Here is a 20,059-nt window from a genome sequence, read left to right as displayed (position 1 = left end):
CGAATGACATAATAACAATGAAAATCATCATGATGAGAGGTTTTATTGCAGGGCTGCTGAGATCAGATTAATCATCACATTGGCAAATACACAATCTCAATGGCCCCCCATCCGACACATGTACACCACAATGTCTGATCGTCTCGGCACCAAATATGTCATAACTCCACGCTGATTGTTCGTCAACTGACGGAAATTAAATAAAATGGAGGAGAAGAAAAAAAAAAGTCAGGATTGCACATAATTTCCCCTTTGAACGGGTTTAATACCACATCCTACAGCTAGAGGGAGCAACACGCACAGAGAAGGAAATACGTTGCACGGGTCATTCCATTTTTTTTTTTAAATAATCGACATTATTTTTTCGTAGCTTTGTGGCTTTTCTCTTGACTGTCCTCATGTCACTTCCTCGGCAAAGCAACGCAACAAGCCCTACCTACCGTGTCGTCTTACCCCGCACATGATTCATAAATAATAAATAAGGTGTTGCAGAGCAACTTGACACAGCAATGAAAGAGGAGGGGGAAGAAAAAAAATAAAACCCTGATATACATTCATTTGTATGAATACTCAGACGATATCACGGCCGTACAGTACGCGTTGAAACGAAAAATGTTCACTTTAAAAAACAAATGAAGTCCCAGTGTAATATACACCAATTGCCACCAATTTCCCAGCGTGCACCGCTGGAACACAAATCCCGCGACCGGAATATTTTTCCCCACGTCACATCACGCCCAAGTCGTCTGAATTTCTGGAGACGCTGCTTTGTTTCCTGCGTTACATAAAATTAAAATAAACAGAACTACCAAATTTCATGTAACTGAGCGAAACTCGATTGTGACTCACCGCAGCTCTTCCAAGTGCAGTTTATTGCGCAGTCGCACTTTTTCCGTGATGGGGTACAGGAGCAGGATCATGAGGCCCGTGATGATGAAGGCCACCGGGGCGGCGCCGATGAGCAGCTTGAGCGTGTACACCACGGGGGCGGGCTGCTTGCAGGCACCGTTTTCGTACCCCGCGAACCTACCCGTGCGCAAAACAAAATCGTGTTTAAGCAAAACAAAATGGCAGACATTCTGTACATTAATTGCACACTAAATTGACCCAAGGTGTGATTGTGAGTGCGGCTGTTTGTCTCCATGTGACCTGCGATTGGCTGGCGACCAGTTCTGGGTGAACCCCACCCCCTGCCCGTTGACAGCTGGGATAGGCTCAGGCACTCCCCGCGACCCTCGTGAGGATAAGCGGCAAAGAAAATGGATGGATGGATAGCAAGTTACCAATCCTTACCACGATTCCCCAACAAACCGAGACGAAAACCAAATATTTTTCGCAATTTTGAGTTTCCCATCAATTTGTGTATTGTCGCTCTCTACCGCTGTCCAATTAGTACAAATATGTACTACATGTCTGTTTATTAACTCCGTTGAAAGCGTCTCCCTCGAATGTTGTAAAACTCCGTGTCCTCCCTCATTTTGCGGAAGCCGTACGCCACGGGTGTCAAACTCAAGGCCCGTGGGCCAGATCTGGCCGCCGCATGATTTGATGTGGCCCACGAAGCCAAATCTAGAGTGTCAATTTTCCATGGTTCTTGTAAAAATCTGCACCGAAAATTTCAAATAGTCATATATCATAAATGATAAAGTTATTACGAGCATTTTTATGTTATCAAACAGGAATAGTTGAAAAACACATCACCCTTGATTTCTGATTCCAAAACTAGTTCATAAATTGAGGATGTAAATATGAGATGCCTAATGTATTTTTGTTCCACAGTCATAACGCCCCTCTGAGGGAAACCGGAACAACAATGTGGCCCGTAAGAAAAATGAGTTTGACGCCCTTGCCTGCCCACGATTACGCCACCTTAAGATAGAAACTCAGAATAATCAAAAATCAGAATCGGGATCAGAAGTATTTGACCGAATGGCTGCTCCAAGGCAAACTGGAGTACTTGCAGTGTGTTTTCATGTGTGGGTTCGTCAGACATATTTCTAGGTGTACTCACTATAGACGCGCCTATCAAATTTGATGTTGTTGAGTGCAACATTTCAAATTCAATCGATCGGGTTTCACAGGGAACCATCAAACTCTGCGTGAAAGTGCCAAGGAGCCCGAACGCGAGTGACGGCGACTTACTCCAGGCACAGGGTGGACACGCCCAGAGACACGGCGGCGGCGAACTTGGTGAAGAAGACGTAAAAGGAGTAGAAGATGGCCTCGTGGCCTTTGCAGTAGGGGTTGGCCAGCCGAAAGTCGTCCACCACGTCGGGAAGCATCGACCTGCGGCGGTCAACGGCGACGGTTAAGACTGGCGGAAATACCGCGGCGCTGATTAACGGAGACTCACCAGGGGAGGAGGAGCGAGGCGGCCACGCTGAGTCCGGAGGAAACCGCCACCACGTACGCCACCACCACGTTGGGGATGAACACCAGCATCATTGTGAAGGGCATGATCCACTACAGAGACAAACCCGAAATCGAATCTCGCTTTTGTGACGCCGCGTGCAGAAAACCGCCACAAGATGTCGCCAAACACGCACACACAAATAGCCGAGTCATGATAATACCGTAATAAAAGTGAGAAGATTAACTCACCGTGATGCCGCAAAAAGCTGCCGTCTTCTTCCCGAACCTCTGCAAGAACCACTGCCACAGAGGGATGCTCACCACTGCGGATACCTGAGAGTACGCAATGTGTACAAATCCCAAAATAAGTACTCGAGTAATAATTTTAAGATACGGCTGTAAGATATTTTTAAAAGGTCATTTAAATCCTGATTTGCAAAGATAGTGACAAATGAAACAGCGACATCTTAGTTTTAATCCATCCATGCAGCCATTTTCTTTGCCGCTTATCCTCACGAGGGTCGCGGCGAGCGCTGGAGCCTATCCCAGCTGTCAACGGACAGGAGGCGGGGTACACCCTGAACTGGTTGCCAATCCAATCGCAGGGCACATGGACACAGACAACAGTCGCACTCACAATCACACCAACGGACAATTTAGAGTGTCCAATTAATGTTGCATGTTTTTGGGATGGGGGAGGAAAGCGGAGTGCCCGGAGGAAACCCACGTAGGCATGGGGAGAACATGCAAACTCCACACTGGCAGGTCCGGGATTGAACCCGGGACCTCAGAACTGTAAAGCCAGGTTACCAGCTAACCCACCATGCTGCCATTTTTAATTATATTTCTATATTATCAAAATTTGTAATTTTTACATTTAGCTGAACCTTCAAATGTTTAGCAATTCATGTGTATTTGTTTTCGACTTCTATTTGGTTTTACTTGTATGTTGAGTTTTGTTTATTTTTTTAAATTTTAATTTAATAATTGCTTGTTTCATCGGTTTTGCTATGAATATTGAATATTTTTAAAAAAACTGTACGTAGCTTTTGACATATTTTACTATTCATCATTTTTTATTTGAATATGTGGCTAAAAATGTAAATTCCACCCACGATTGAAAAATCACCCCTGGGGAACAGAGTTTGAAATAATGATCACTTATCCAAACATATTTAAAACCTAAAGGCAAACATTATGTCCCGAGTTTCTGTTTAATGAGCTATTTTCTGGGCCCGAATTTAAAGTGCGGAGGAAGTCAAACCTCTGCCAAGGCCCATTTGTGGAGGAATAAACAAGCTTTGAAAGACGCTTTCCGTCGGAACATCCAAAATGAAAATGTCAGTGCTCTCAGTGCCAACCGGTGGCTGTTTTTGTACAGCTATTAAATGTGATCAAAATGGATTTTTATGGGAAACTGGCCATGTCCCAGGCATACTGTCGCTCGACCAACTCTACACTGATTGGCAATTTTAATGTGAAAATGTAACATTTTACGTAGGGAAGCTACGGAGCCCCTAAAGGGACATTGAAAAAAAAAACCCAAATTGGTTTCTCATTGTAACGAGAAACATTCTCATTGTAATGAGGAAGTTTCTCATTGTAATGAGTAACTAGTCCATTGCATGTGTGCATGTATAAAAGACCATTATTCCTTATTCATGAAGTTACCGCTAGGAGGCTAATAAGCTACGACCCATAGGTAGCCGTTTTTAGACACTAATTGTGTTACTTACTCATGAGTTACAATGCGTAACTTACTCATGAGTGAGTTATTCTTTGTAATAAGCAAGTTATTCATTGTAATGTGTAACTTACTCATTGTAATGACAAAGTTCAATGACAAAGTTACTCATCACAATGAGAAAGTTACTCATTCTCAACTCATTACAAGCATTTTTGTGTTATCAAACATGAATAGTTAAAAAACACATCACCCTTGATTTCTGATTGCAAAACTAGCTCATAAATTGAGGATATAAATATGAGATGACTAATGTATTTTTGTTTCACAGTCTAAACGGCCCTCTGAGGGAAACCGGAACAACAATGTGGCCCGTGAGAAAAATGAGTGTCGTTGTAATGAGTAACCTACGCATTGTAATGAGTAACTTACTCATAATGGGTAACTTACTCATTAAAATGAGTAACTTACTCATGAGTAAGTTACGCATTGTAACTCATGAATAATTACTCATCACAATGAGAGTGTCGAAAAACGGCTACCTATGGGTCGTAGCTTATTTACCTGCTAGCGGTAGCTTCCTGTGTTCAGGTCGTCGTAGCTTATTTACCTGCTAGCAGTAGCTTCCTGAATAAGGAATAAGGGTCTTTTATACATGCACACATGCAATGGACTAGTTGCTCATTACAATGAGAAAGTTTCTCATTACAATGAGAAACTTACTCGTTACAATGAAAATTTTCTAATTACAATGAGAAAGAAGTTAGTTATTTTTTTTTCTTTCAATGTCCCTTTAGGGGCTCCGTAGGAAGCTGACCTGTATGAGGAAAAAAAATTAATTATTGAAAGTAGAATGAAAGTGTCCACTCACCAGGATGGTCAGCACAATGTTTTGAAAGTGTTCCCTCAGGTCGGCCGCATACGTGCAGAATAGGACAAAGTTGTTCTGCACCAGCTGCACATAAAAAAACAACAAGGAGTCACAAAATGGCGACCGAGCACACCAAACGTAGCAGAACTAGCAAGCGGGACTTGAATTCACTTGATTCCGCGACCGGGCCGGAACCCGTGAGAGTCGATGTGGTTGGTTGGTTTTTTTTTTTTTTACCTGAATGGCCACCAAGATGAAGAGGAATGCGGCGGTGAGGATGAGGTAAGGACCGTGACGCATCACCATGACGAAGCCGCGGTGGAACGGAATCTGCTTCTCCGTCTTTGGCGCGTACGGATCTGGACGAGAATCAGAATAAGGACTCACATGCATAAACGCAGACTTTTTGTTTTAATATACATATATTTATATGTTAAAGCTTTATGCATAATACCAATTCAAAATATGCATGTGGGGTGAAGGTATGATTTTTATCCACTCGGGGTCACTGTCCACCCATTCCACACAGCGGTTTCTGTGACTTTGAATTTGTATGGCTTGAAAAGGTGCACCCTCCCCCGTTGAGTGACAAGGGAGTCAGCCAATGAGATAGTTGACTTTCTATCGGATAACCCGTTAGCCAGTTTGCGTGTCGAGTTCGTCAGCATGACTTGTGGCCATCGGCAGCTCGTGAACGAATGCGCCCATTATGTGTTTATTTTCTTATTATGTGGTTTATTAAAAATGTTGAAAGTGCACTGGCGGCTGTTGTGTATTCTTGACCACCTGTAGAAGATTAAGACTTGTCCGAACTAGCGGTGGTAGGCTATATTAAATTTGCTAATGATGTTCATATCTCCGTAGATGTGCATTTTTTTTTTTTTTTACAGTAGAAACATTTTGGACTTTATCTTCTTTTTAATGCATGCAATAATTCCAAACTTTGAACATTCTCTGTCCTTTACGTACTCTTTATCAACCCTTGGCTTTTTTTTGGTACAATTCTTGCACTTTTGCTGCAAAACAAAAACCCTGCAAAAACCAACACTTTACACAAAATGTCAATTTTTTAAAACAACTTTTGGTGTCAACTTTGCCACTTAGTGAATAAATGCTGCCTTTTTATGGCTAAATACAGTTTTAATTTCAAAGTACTGCACACTAAATATGATGTTGGGGGCTGGAAAAGAGGTATTTTCAGTTTTTGAGACCATTTATTTTTTCAAAATGTTGCATTTCAGTGGGACACAAACCCTTCCCTACAAAATATATAATTTCTATGGGAAAATTTGACAAAATGTTTTTTTTTTAATGTCAACCACAAGCAAAATATAGTCCTTTAAGGCCAATGTGATGTTTTTGTGGTCTAATAAAACACTTTCCTGCTTTGCATCTTATGTGTCCGAACAGAAAGCGCCTGAGAGGTTTCATGGCGACTACTTTGAAATGTTTTCCTTCAGTTGATATTTTTAAAACCGCCAGGCTGTACCGCAGACTAGCATGCTAGTGCTCAACCTGTTCCCGAAATAAACGACATTTCCTTCTGACGATGAACACGCTTTTTGTTTACACTTTGGGGATGATTTTTCTCCTCCCCGTGCTGGTAGGACCGTGGTAGGTGAAGGCCTCACCGTCTTTCTCCTTGACCCCGAGGAACATGACCACAGTGCAGACCAGGAAGATCCCCCCGATGACACCAGCAGCGATCATGTAAACTTCTTTCTGCAACCAGAAGACGGCGTCACTCCCCCCTATTTTAGTCATTTCTAATGTCCTAAGAAACTTTTTTTTTTTTTAATCACACCGCTACCTTATTGGGGAGTTGTGTTACAGCGTGTTACTTTCTCCTTGCACAATACACTAGTGAGAAAACAGCGACGGCAAGCCAGACGCCCAAAATAGCGACTCTGCTGTTTGTTTGCTCCCCTTTCCCGCCGTCATTATTTGCGCTAGCCCAAACCACAGAAGAGGCTTTTTCCGAAAATGTTTCAGAAAGAACAACCTGCGGCCGAAAACCAAAATCCCAACATGTGACCTATCAAAATACTTTTCCACCATGCAGTGCCACATAATATTATATTTATTACTGTATATACTAATATTAGCGACGCAAAGCACCTGTGTGCGTTTCTGCTGTCACCGCTTCAAACCGACCTGACACCAATTTTACATTAATCGTAAGAAACCGAATACCAATCAAGATGTTTAAAAGCAAACACTGCATCGTATAAGTGTTATTTTGTGTGTGTTTTTAAAATCCAAATTACAGACATCATACTCTATAGAGCAAGAAACCTGATAAAATGTTTGTTTTTGTTTTTGTGAGTTTCAATTTGAAAACATATTGGACTAGTGAAATACTTTGTAAGATAGCTAATTATCTTGCTAATTAGTTAGCTAGTTATTTAGTTTATGAGTAAACTAGATAGCTACTTAAGCCAAGTTATTCTCACTCAGGACTTGTTGGAAACTATTTTTGAACTTCCCTAAAGTGCTACTTTTGTCAAAATTCCCAATTTTGCAGCAGAATAATTCGTTCATTTCCACTTCTTACATGGGTTAATCAGCTCATTATATACTTTGTAAGCTAGCTAATTAGCTAGCTAGTTAGTGACTCAGCTATTTATTTAGTTTACGTGTAAACTAGATAGCTTAAGCAGTTAAGTTATTCTCACTCAGGACTTGTGAGAAACTATTTTTGAACTTCCCTAAATTGCTACTTTTGTCGAAACTCCAAATTATGCAGCAAAATAATTCTTTCATTTCCACTTCTTACATGGGTTAGTCCGCTCATCGTATTTTTTGCATCACTCACAGCTCTAAAATAAAATTTTGTTCTATTTCCTTACAGCATGTGACAGGTATTCCTCTGAGCGCACCAAACTGCGGACCACCTCGGCCCCCCCGCTGTTGTTGATGGCACCGGTGGTGCCGTTGGGTCCCTGGCAGTGTTTGAGTCTGTGGGCGCTGGCCACGATCTGGCCCTGGATGGCGGCTCCGGCCAGGGTGCCCAACACCTCCAGAGTCATCCCTGACGGAAAAAAAAATGCACAAACATCCCCGTTATTCCCAAACCATTAACCTGTCGGGTCGCGTTTGGAAGGCGCTTACGGTAGGCGGTGGCAGAGTCGCGCTCCCGCTGGTCCGTGCTCAGGAACATGGTGAGAGCGGAATAAGGCACATGGTAGCACTAAAAATAAGGGAAAAAAAAAAAAATAATAATAATATAATAAAATACAAAAATAAGAAAAAAAATAAGAATAAAAGTGGGGTCACAACACAGAAAGACACACACAAACACGAGGAAGAATACAACAGATTTTGGGGTGATCAAAGATGAATTAGTCACCCAACTAACACGTGGTATGAGAATTTCAAGCGCTATGCAAGCAACGTCTATTAACAAGAACTCCATCGCCATGTCTGATTTAAGAGACAGCCTATAAATTAAGGAAATTATTCTTAAATGTGAGCATAAGAACCCCGATGACGTTGAATGACATCCAGGACGGCGAGCTATTCATTTTGACGGGCCACACGCGGCGTGAGCGGCGTTTATCTGGCGACTGTATACTTATCGCGCCGTCAGCGTAGCGCGCCATGACAGGCCAAAAGGGAAGATGAACGGAGGGTGATGACAAAAGACGCCAGGAATAGCTACACTTTCCCTTCGGGGTTGGGGAAGGGGTGGTGGGGGCGGGGGGCACAGAGCCCGACCGCGAACGTCTGACGTCTTTTTTTTGAAGCGGGAGGGTAATTCCCACATGTGATTACTCCCCCTGTCAACTTTCACCTTCAGCTCTCATCTCGTGAAACGTTACATTTAGATCGTAAATTGAGAAAAAAAACCAGACGTTATAACTTTGGCCTTAAAGCTATAAGGCTTGCCACGACATTCAAATGACTCAAACCTCAGAGGAACATTTAAAAAAGATGCCTTTGGCGGTGGCATTGGGGAGGTATGTCTGTCTTTGGGATGTGTGCAGCGATCAAATATTTTTAGAATGAATTATCCTACGGATGACTTCATTTATTATTCAAATGAAATTGACTTTCTGTAAAAATTACACAGCAAAAGATAGTCTACATTTGCAGGTATGGTTTTTGTACTCCTTTCTCACGTTCTGCACTGAAGTATCTGTGACTTTGAACGTGTGTGGCTTTAAAAGTCTGTTTGGGTGCGGTACTTTTGAAGCTATGGTGGCACTCTTGTCACTGGGGTGTTTACCCTTTTAGTGGGGTAGTATCCTACCCAATAGGGTTAAAATATTGTCAGTAGGGTGGTAGTCTTGTCAGTGCCTTAGTCACTGGGTGGTAATTTTGTCCAGGGGATGGTACCGATTTCTCGGTTCTTAAACACAATCCCTTCTAGAAAATGGCCCGAGAAGTGATTTGTTCATAAACCAATTCGATCCTTCCCATCACAATGAATGGAAAAAGAAATAATGCGTTCCAAGCCCAAAAAAATGTGGCTTTTTAAAGCATTTTTTTTAGCTTTTCCTGATAATAAAGTGCGTAGTAGAAATACATGTATAGTTTAAACACTTGATGTAATAAAATAATTTAAGAAATATATTTAGTATTTGCTTAAACTGTATGCTTTATTAGTAGAGCACGGTAGTCTGGGAGCGTATTGCCGTATCTGTAGCGACTCAACCCCCAGCCTTGTAAACTTTTTTTAATGAACAAAAGTGCAGAATAATTTTTAACAAGAAACTCGCCTTGTTTGGAGCCATGATTGGGGGTTAATATGAGATGATGAGAATGAGATGAGAAGAAAAACAACAGTCAATACCGGGACACATCTGTGTACAGAGGCTGCGTTATACAGAATAACCCAACAGTTGTGCTATTTTTTTGTAATTTTGCCCTCGTCGTGTAACTTTTACAGTTTGGGATAATACGTGTCCAGTACTTTTGCGGCCGTGGAAACGGTTCACGTTGCGAGTTCCGTACTCACCGTGATGAGGGTCTGGTAGAGGCAGTAGAAGCCGAGGTACCACACGAACCTCCCGGTAACGAAGGGGGGCACGTACCAGAGGTAGAAGTAGGACACCACCAAGAACGGCGTACACCCCAGCATCCTAAGGGAGGGGGTGGGGTGGGGGTGGGGTGGGGCACGGGTGGGGAGTCCATTTTAACCGCAGCTGTCAGTCAAACGTTGTCCGCTTTAATCTGTTATGTAACATCAGAACGGGGTCACAACGCTAAGATAAGTTCAACTAAGCTGCCTGCTTGAACCTTGTTGTGTAATACATACACACATTCGCATTGCACTCATTAGCTGCAGGTTTCTGCTCCCAATTTTTTAAATTTTTTTTGCTCTTTTTTTTTTCAAGCAGGCAGTTATGATAATTCCCTACAAATTCGCTGCGCCTCTTTGCGTGCTTAGATGTTATTGTTTAGTTAGTGTTTTGACGCTAAAATGGATCACATCTGTATCATTTCTCATCATCATTATAATCCATCCATCCATTTTCTTTGCCGCTTATCCTCACGAGGGCCGCGGGGAGTGCTGGAGCCTATCCCAGCCGTCAACAGGCAGGAGGCGGGGTACACCCTGAACTGGTTGCCAGCCAATCGTAGGGCACATGGAGACAAACAACCACACTCACAATCACACCTACGGGCAATTTAGAGCGTTCAATTAATGTTGCATGTTTTTGGGATGTGGGAGGAAACTGCAGTACCCAGAGAAAATCCACACAGGTACGGGGAGAACATGCAAACTCCACACACGTGGGGCCGGGATCGAACCCGGGTCCTCAGAACTGTGAGGCCAACGCTTTTACCAGCTGAGTCATTATTATTATTATTATTATTATAATTATTATATTTATTTCCATGATGATAACATCCCCCCCAAACGCTACTAAGCACAGAAGTCACCCCAAAAAAAAAAAAAACACAAAAAAAATGACTTTTTCCAATGTATGATTCAAACCCAGGCATATTTTTTAAGGACAAAAAAAAGGGGGGGGGGGAATGGTATCGAGGTGATGGTGCCAAAAAACAAACAAAACAACAACAAGCGACCTCTGACCCCCGCAATGCAGGAACAGGAATAATGAAGAGTGAGAGCCCGAGTGGTTTCTGGTAGCGTCCGGCTGCATCGCTTCACTCTCCTCCCGATTGTTTGCCATGACAAAAGATGACGCATAACGCTGGTGCGGCACTATTTGGGGAGGGGGGGGGGGGCGACAGAAATTTGCGTGGGGTGCGGGGGTGTGGGGGTGTTCCCACCGGTGGGGCATGAAAAAGTCCCGCAAATAGGAACGCTTCCTTCCCCAAGATGTCACAGAAAAGACTCCCTCCCTAAACGCCATGCAGCTGATAAGAAGAATATCTCGTTTGGCTTATTAAAATGGTGTTAATTGGATGAGGAGCAGAGAAACGGAAGGGATTTAGGGGTACCGCAAGGGCTGCTTTATGGCACACCTAAAGTTCCAGCAACTTTTACTTCTTGTTATTTCAAAGTATTGTTGTTTTAATTTTAGACATAAGAATATTTTAGAGGCGGGAAAAAAACCTCAATAAGCCCTGCGAATGGCTTGCAACCAGTTCAGGGTGTACCCCGCCTCCTGCCCGTTGATAGCTGGGATTGGCTGCAGCACTCCCGTGACCCTTGGGAGGATAAGCGGCAAACAAAATGGATGGATGGATAGTAAATTGGATTTTTGAACAGAATTACACTGGAATTTATCAAAATCCGTACAAATATAGTGAGAAGTAAGATTTTCTACAAAATGCACTTCATTCGGCGTGATTTTCTATTTGTTGATAGCTGTGATTGGCTCCAGTACTCCCGTCACCCTCGTGAGGATAAGCATCTTGGAAAATGATCTTGGAAATTGAATGAATGAATTCCATTATTCTGTTCCAGCCACCACCTAATTTTTTCGTAATGTGTCTTTTGATAGGGAAAAAAAATCACTTCATATATTGTAATTCATTAAAAATAAACGATTGGTTACATATTAAATAAAATAATTAAATAATTAGCGGCTCATCATTGACTCCGTGTGTCCTTCTGGGTTGGGCCACTTGGCAGTATAATACAGTCATGCAAACATATTTGCTAACAAGCTAAAGCAAAAACTCATCTGAAGGAAATTTCTTTGCCGCTTATCCTCACGAGGGTCCCGGGGAGTGCTGGAGCCTATCCCAGGTGTCAACGGGCAGGAGGCGGGATACACTCTGAACTGGTCGCCAGCCAATCGCAGGGCACATGGAGACAAACAGGCGCGCTCACAATCTCAACTATGGGCAATTTATAGTGTCCAATTAATGTTGCATGTTTTTGGAAACCGGAGTGCCTGGAGACAACCCACGCAGGCACGGGAAGAAATGCAAACTCCACACAGGCGAGGCCGGGATCGAACCCGGGACCTCAGAACTGTAAGGCCAACGCTTTACCAGCTGATCCACCACGCGATGGCTAATATCTAGAAAAAAAATTGTGAGTTCGTTCGCTTTTTCTCAATGCAACTGTGCGTCATTTTCGGTGGTTTTTATATTGGCGACGGTTTGACCCAGGAACAGACGATCGCCATGAGTTCGGTTTTGGCTTTGTCGCGTTAACTTCAGTTTCACTTTGTAAACCAGAACACCCGTCTACTTACGGCTGCTGGCTGACAGGACGAGCGGGAGTGGAAAGCCACTTTCCTGTCTAAGGAAGATTTCCACCAACGCGGCGGGCGAATAACGACAAAGACGTCACGCGAGTCGAAAGATTGTCGCTCGTACCGCAGCGGACTCCGGAAACGAACTCGCCTGCGGACTCCCCGATTCGGGCGAGGTGGTTAAAGTGGCCTCAGCTTCAGTCTGTTCCTCTTACTTGGTTTCTCTTCCAAGGCTGGTCTGGTCATACGCGTGTGATCTAAAGGCCTATAATGTATAAGCAGCGTTAAAGTCTGTGTGTAATTACGGCAGCTGCTTTACACAAAGCAGCCCGCTTCTTAAGTCCATCAGGGCAGTAAAAACCTCACGCGGGTAAATCCGGGAGACTGAAAACCAAAGATGCCGGTGGAAGTGGATGTCACCCAGAGTTGAAACGAAGCATTGCGTAAACGCGGCGGTTCGACGCAGGGTGCGTCAGGAAGAGCGCGATTAAAGCGCCATTAGCCGCAGGCGGAGGCTTTTTGTTGATTTAGGGTGAAACAAAATAAATAAACTACAAGAACCTAGAGGGGTGCCTTGAGGTACGACTTCACAATATCATGCCACTAGCAATTCACAGTGGTTTACTTGCGATCGAAGGACAGTAGCGGTTAAACTGGTTCACCAACCGCAAGTAGGCACCACAGAAGAACAATTAAGAATAAGAATTCGATACATTCATGTTATGTGGCTTTTTTTATAAAGTATAAAAGTTTTTGGTGTGTTTTTTTGTCATGAAAAAACATGTTAACCTAACAAATTGTGTGCTTTTGTGGGGGAGCTGGAACGGATAAAATGCACTTCCATCCATTTCAATGGGGAAGGAAGATTTGAGATATAAGCATAGTCACAGAACAAATTAATGTCATGAGCAAGAATGGACCACAGCTCAGAGGGACGTGGCCCAATCACCATTTCGGGTGGTCTTATCTCTGACACCTGTTTTGCCAGTTCGTTGCCCTGAGTTAGTCAGTTGTATTCACTGACAGTAGGAATCTCCACCACGGAGAATAGTGTGGTGTTGAGCTATGCTCGTCACAGCGTTTCTGTGCCACCAAAGTTTAGTCCTGTCTTAGTTTATGTTTCATAGTCAAATCCTAGCTCACGTTTCCTAGTTTGTTTCCTAGACATCAGACCTCGCTTCACGTTTTTGGATCCTGCTTTTGCTTAGCGTTTTGTGCCTCTGCCTTCTCGGACTGCTTACACCGTGTATGACCCTGTCCCTTGAATAAACCACGCCTAACATCATGCTGGCGTCTCAGAGTCCTGCATTTGGGTCCAGCCCCGCAACGGAGGATCGTGACAATTAAACTTGTATCTGAAGGTACTACTGTAATTTGTGTGGTTGTCCATGACCCGTCACAAATTAGTAAAGTAATAGTTTTTTTTTTATTTTTTTTTTGGGGGGGGGGTGAAATGTCACTTGCTACATTTGCACCTTTGCACATATTCACAACTAAAACTGAATATTTTTTTTTATCCCATTTTCTTCTTGTAATTACATTTCACAGGTCTTAAAAGTTACTCACCAGGGCATGAGTCTTCCGATCCTGGTCCACTTGGTCTTGTTGATGAAGAAGCCCACCACAGGATCCACCACGGCCCCCCAGGCCTTGCCGACAAACAGCACCATCGAGGCCTGGAAGGCGTTGATCTGCGCGGGGGCACATTTTCACCGGTATGGAAGCCTCGTCTTAAAGACGGCGCGTTTGGCATTCCGCCTCACCTGGGCGACGTCCAGCAGGTAGATCTGCAGGAAGAAGGCGGTGGCGCTGGCTGCAACCTCTTTGGGGACTCCTCCGATGGCGAAACACAGCTTGTTGCACACCGTCAGCTTCTGACTCAGCTCGGTCTAAGGGGGAAAAAAAAAAAACCAACAACGAATAATTTAACAATTGACATATTTTCAACATTTCACAAGATTTTTAGGCTTATCTAGAAAATACTCTGTAATTATTGAGATTTATGACAAAATTTGGTGTAATTAGTAAATTGGATGGTGGAACGGTGGAGCAGCTGGTAAAGTGTTCTGAGGTCCGGGGTTCGATCCCGGCCCCGCCTGTGTGGAGTTTGCATGTTCTCCTCATGCCTGCGTGGACACTCCGGATTCCTCCCACATCCGCAAAACATGCAACATTAATTGGACACTCTAAATTGCCCCGAGGTGTGATTGTGAGTGCGATTGGTTGTTTGTCTCTATGTGCCCTCCGATTGGCCGGCAACCAGTTCAGGGTCTACCCCGCCTCCTGCCCGTTGACAGCTGGGATAGGCTCCAGCGCTCCCCATGACCCTCGTGAGGATAAGCGGCTCAGAAAATGGATGGATGGATGGATGGATGGATAGTAAGTTGGTTTATTGAACAAAATTACACTGGAATTTTTCAAAATTCCTACAAATAAAGTGATAAGTAAGATTTTCTTGTATTTATTATTTAGTATTATTTTTATTCGGATTGATTTGCTATAAACAAATTTCGGTTAGCTTCGGTTAGCCTACTGTATATACAAATTGCACAGTAATTAGGAATGTTTACAAAATGCAATGTGATTATTGAGATTTCCTAGAAAATTCTTCTGTCCGTTTATCTTTTCATGTTTTTGTCTTTTAAGCCATTGATGGTGAAGCGGTACACACGCCTGCCTTAGGTGCGGGCAGCGCGGGATCGATTCCCGCTCAGTGATGATGTCGATTTGACTTTTGCCTGAAGCTAGCTGGGATAGGCTGCAGCTTTCCTGAGACCCTTGTGAGGATAATGACATGACATGTTTTTGGCTTTGGTCTTGTTCATTATATTAAAAAAAAAGGGAGAGTTTGTGATGACATGGAGACATTTTGCTGTCAATAAATAAAAATCCCACTAAAGCACCTTACATAGTTTGTGAAATTCCAGAGGAAAGAAAGAAACTGCGCGAGGTCTTTTATTTCCAGAGTTCAAAATATGCTCGGCCTTTGCAGAGGTCTAACAAGTTTATAAGCTGCGCATATTTGCGGTCCTCCGCCAGACCGTGCAATTAGCATATTCTATTTGGGAGGAATAAAAGCACCGAGCAAGACTTTTTGGGTGGCGAGCGTGCCCCGGCGGTTTGGGAGATTTCGGTTTGGCCGGTAAGTGCCCGGCGTCCGTGTTTAAGGGTTTAAAAGCGTCGGGTCGCGGAAGTCAAAAATGATGACGGTGTGGAAAGACTGCATTTGAATAACAAGGCGGTCAAGCGTCTATTGATTTGTCCTGTTTACTCTTGTTTATTTTTCATTTGTGTCAGCGATTACAACACAGTGAGCTGAATAGGGTCGAATTACATTAGTTGACGTTGCAATAAAATGATGAATATTGTAATATTATTTACTGGTTGCAATGACCCGAAATAGTACTTTCTAGGAGTCACAGTGAGTCATTGATTTAATCTTAACTGAGCCGTTTACGAGTCAAGTGTGACACAGATTTCTGCCTGCTGTATTTTTATTTTCATTGACAGCTCCATCATGTGTCACTTTATATAATGGAGGGTGAAACGTCTCACTCAACCTTTTGTATTTTTACACTCCCAACTTGAAGTTCCCAGAAACATGTTGATGAAATTCTGAGTCACGAATCCGAAGACGCCTCCGCGTGGTCACAAGCGGTGCGATCGTGCGTGCAAATCTCTTTTTGTTAATCGGGAGTTCAGTTCGTAGTTACAGATGCGGTCTTTGAAATTGTCACAGTGACAAAAATGCAAAACTTAATTAGGTATATCGTGAAAATGACACGTGGAGGCGTCCGAAAATGTGAAGGTCTTCCGTTTTCACAGATGGACTGCAGCACAGGTGTCAAACTCAAGGCCCGGGGGCTGGATCCGACCCGCCACGTGATTTTGTGATTTTTAGGTTAAATGGCAACATTTTAGTTTATTTTTTGCCGTTGTTAAACCGTTTCATATAACTATGAAAACATCAAAATGACGCTTGGAGTTGTAGACAATTGAGTCGTCGGTTTTCACAGACAAATGATAATCAAAATTCAAGTATCATCTGGTTGAATGCCGCAAAAAACACTGAAATGCTGCTTTAAAAGTTTTGACTTCAAAATTTGTTTTTCAGTCCAGAAAATGTGAAAATTCTGTTGTCTTGGTCAAAAATGAATTGCTTTCAAGGCGGCACGGTGGTGGCAGCTGTATCTGTTCTGAGGACCATGGTTCAATCTTGGCCCCGCATGTGTGGAGTTTGCATGTTCTCCCCCTGCCTGTGTGGGTTTTCTCTCAGTGCTCTGGTTTCCTCCCACATCCCAGAAACATGCAACAATAATTGGACACTCTAAATTGCCCCTAGGTGTGATTGTCAGTGCGAATGTTTGTTTCAAAGTGCCCTGGGATTGGCTGGAAACGAAGATAGCTGGGATAGGCTCCAGCACTCCTCCGACCCTCGTGCGGATAAGCGGCCTGGAAAATCAATGAATGAATCGCTTTCAGTCACCCATTGAAGTTGAGGCCGTCCTTAGTGCTGAATAGGAGCGACCCAAAGTCGAAACACCAGCAAAGCGACCACATCTCAGAGTGAAACGCTATTATTACCGTGGCCCTGTCAAAACATGAAGAGCGCGGGGAGCGACAATTACCAGGAGGGAGGCGTGTAATTATTCCATTGCGAGACGACCGGGGTCAGAGGTAAGTAAAGGCTGAGGCTCTCGCTGCAATTAAGGCTAATTGGAGAGGAAATCAAACTGTTTTCGGCGGCACCGCGCCACTGATGATGTGCAAAAATATGCCGTGGACTCGTCTCTCGCGATCTTTTCTTATTCTTTCCTTCCTGACTCTCCAGCTATCATCAAAGGGCATAAACAGGATGTGCCGCCTAATGTTGTTGGGGAAAAAAACTGCATTGCTCAACACGGACGTCAACACTTAACTCACAGGACACTTCAATTGGTACACATCATAGATCTTTCTTTTTTAGGTAGTTATTTTTCAACATTAATTTTACATCATTTTTTTAATGTACATGTATTGTATTTGCAGTAAATATATGTATTTAAATAATAGATAATCAGATAAAATAACAAATGGTTGAAATGTAATATTTAATAGTGCCTAATATTTTAATTATCTTCTATAGAGGGTCAAAATATTACAAAGAGCACCACAATGCACCGCTCCAAGCAAACAAAGTGATTATAATCTTAAAATTATACATTCTGAAATTTTTTTTCCATTCAAATGATTGTAAAAGTTTTACTTTATGTTTATACATTTTTGAAAGAAATGTATCTCATATACACAATAGATACATTTCAATATAACATTATTTTTAACAATATAATTTTTTCTATCATTTTTATTTTTATTTTTTTTTTTTTTCATGAAGACAAGATAAAAACAAATGTCACCAAAAAAAGTGCATAGTAAACAATATCTGTGCTTCATTTTTTCTCAGCTGTAAATTCATAGATATTTTTTGGGTTTGTTTTTATTGTAAAAAAAAATTATTATCGCATATATTTCTTATGCAATTGATATGTGTAATATTCAATGTGTCCATCTGAACAAGTGAGACCCATCCCAAGTGTTCACACTGTGAGACACACCGCCAGTGAAAACTGCCACAGGAACAGGAATCACACACTCGGGAAATTAGTCCAAAAATATGCAAACTGACTGCAAAGGCACAGAAGCTACCAGAGTTTGGATGATGATGATGATGCCAAATTATGTGAGTCATGTCTTAGCCTGTTTCAGTGACAATGTAGAAACTGAAGGCGCAGGAACAGGAACAACCAGAATCCGGCAGCCACATGCTTAAGAAAACGAGGCCCAAAATGCAAATCTTAAAGTTTCTGCAAAGTGAAAGTGAATATCTTCTAAATTTGACACACCACAGAGAAGATTGTTACCAACCCCGCCAAATTTAAAAAGAAAAATCAAGTTTACAAAATGACAAAATCACTTCTCTCTGCTCTCGTATGCTTTGAGCATCCTGCTCAACCGTCGATTCAAAATCAAACAAGGCTACTAGAACCAGAAAAAACAAACCGTGTTGCACATAACTAATGAACATGTTTCATTCATGAAAATCCTTCGGGAGCTGGACTATATCGCAAGCGTGCGTTTTCCACACTGCGACAACAAGGCACTCCAGTCCGAAGAATGAGAAACTCGAAAGTGGACATGCCAGCCTGAAGCTCCGGTCCACATGCTGGCTGACAACTTGGACATTTTTTCCCTCCTCCTCCTCACGCTCCAGTTTTTCTCTCCATAACATGCATGCACTCATGGCGGACAATGAGGCGCACCGAACCGGACACTCCAGTCCGAAGCCCCGGTCCGCACTTTGGGTGTCAAGTTGGATTTTTATATTCACCCCCCCCCCCACCGTCCTTGCGCTTCCGTCTTTTTCTGCGTGATGTGCGTGCACTCGCGGCCAACAACGAGGCGATCTAAAGCAGCCACGCCAGAGCGATAGCTAAAGGGAAGACGTACAGTATTTTCAGCTTAGCTTGCGAGCTAACTGGATGCAAACAAAGGTGTTGTTTCAACCACATCCCAAAGAAAATCAGGAAAACTGAAATGGTGGAAAACAGTTGAACGCTTCATCTCCCAAAAATGACTGCTCCATAATTCTCAGTCTTTGCACATTTTTTATCATCAATCATCTTCAAAGATGTACAATCTATTTCGAAACAAATCTCTGAATCCACTAAATGATTTTCTAAATGCACACCAGCAATGGTTTTCCTCATCCGAGCACCACCTGAGGAGAACTCACAAGGGTGGGCTGGTCTTACCTGCTGGGGGACTTTAGCGACTAACAGCGTCTCGGTGGGCTTGAGCATCTTCCCCGCCGCAGCCAAGCCCCCCTGGGCGCCGTTCTCCTTTCGGGCCATGGCGGAGAGGCTGTGGGTGAGGCGGCAGGTGCGCTTCTTCTGGGAGGGCGCGCCGAAGTGCGTGTGGCTGAGGCTGCGCGTGTGCACCAGAAGGCGGGGCGGGAATTGGACGTGGCTCTGACTGCGCGTCGGGAGCTCCGACTGCGCCTCCTCCTTCCTCTCCTCCTCCTCCTCCTCCTCCTGCTCCTCCCGGACAACTCGGATCCTGTCCGTCGCCATTCACATGCTCTGGAACGCGGAGGCCGGTGCCGGAGATGGAACGCGCACACACACACACACACACGAACACATGGACAAAATACACATCCTCAGTAACAAGTATGCACAACATGCGAGCTCAGGAATGCTGACCCATTATGTGCATAGAATTCCATCATGGAAAGATATTTGACACGCGCATTAGTACACACCTAAATGGTAATCACAGACTGCTCACTTCATTAGGTACACTTCACACTAAAATCTGCCTTTGTCAAGATAACATTCCCACGTTTTGTGTTAGTTTATATCAGTTCGACAGCAGTTTATTACATGCATGCATACTATTACAGCCTATAAAAACATAATCATTACAAATATTATGCAGTAATTCCCACTTTACGCTCAATTACCAGATATGAATGCTGCATAATTAGACTAC

The 20,059-nt window shown here is 43.2% G+C and overlaps 1 protein-coding gene across 1 annotated transcript; it reads right to left on the bottom strand.

The window, feature by feature from the left end:
* Window positions 1–55: 55 nt before the first annotated feature.
* Window positions 56–19,638, bottom strand: mfsd2b (MFSD2 lysolipid transporter B, sphingolipid). Its single transcript, XM_061812290.1, is given in 13 exon segments — window positions 56–775; window positions 850–1,026; window positions 2,143–2,286; window positions 2,354–2,463; window positions 2,602–2,685; window positions 4,908–4,991; window positions 5,145–5,266; window positions 6,539–6,629; window positions 7,757–7,938; window positions 8,019–8,097; window positions 9,868–9,991; window positions 14,096–14,418; window positions 19,321–19,638. Coding segments are annotated over 13 exon segments (1,887 nt in total). The 3' UTR covers window positions 56–726.
* Between the last annotated feature and the right edge of the window lie 421 nt (window positions 19,639–20,059).

Source organism: Syngnathoides biaculeatus, chromosome 23, assembly GCF_019802595.1.
Source record: "Syngnathoides biaculeatus isolate LvHL_M chromosome 23, ASM1980259v1, whole genome shotgun sequence".
In the NCBI taxonomy this organism is placed as follows: domain Eukaryota; kingdom Metazoa; phylum Chordata; class Actinopteri; order Syngnathiformes; family Syngnathidae; genus Syngnathoides; species Syngnathoides biaculeatus.
The sequence above is the reverse complement of the archived record's forward strand: the minus strand, read 5'-3'. Positions and strand labels throughout refer to the sequence as shown.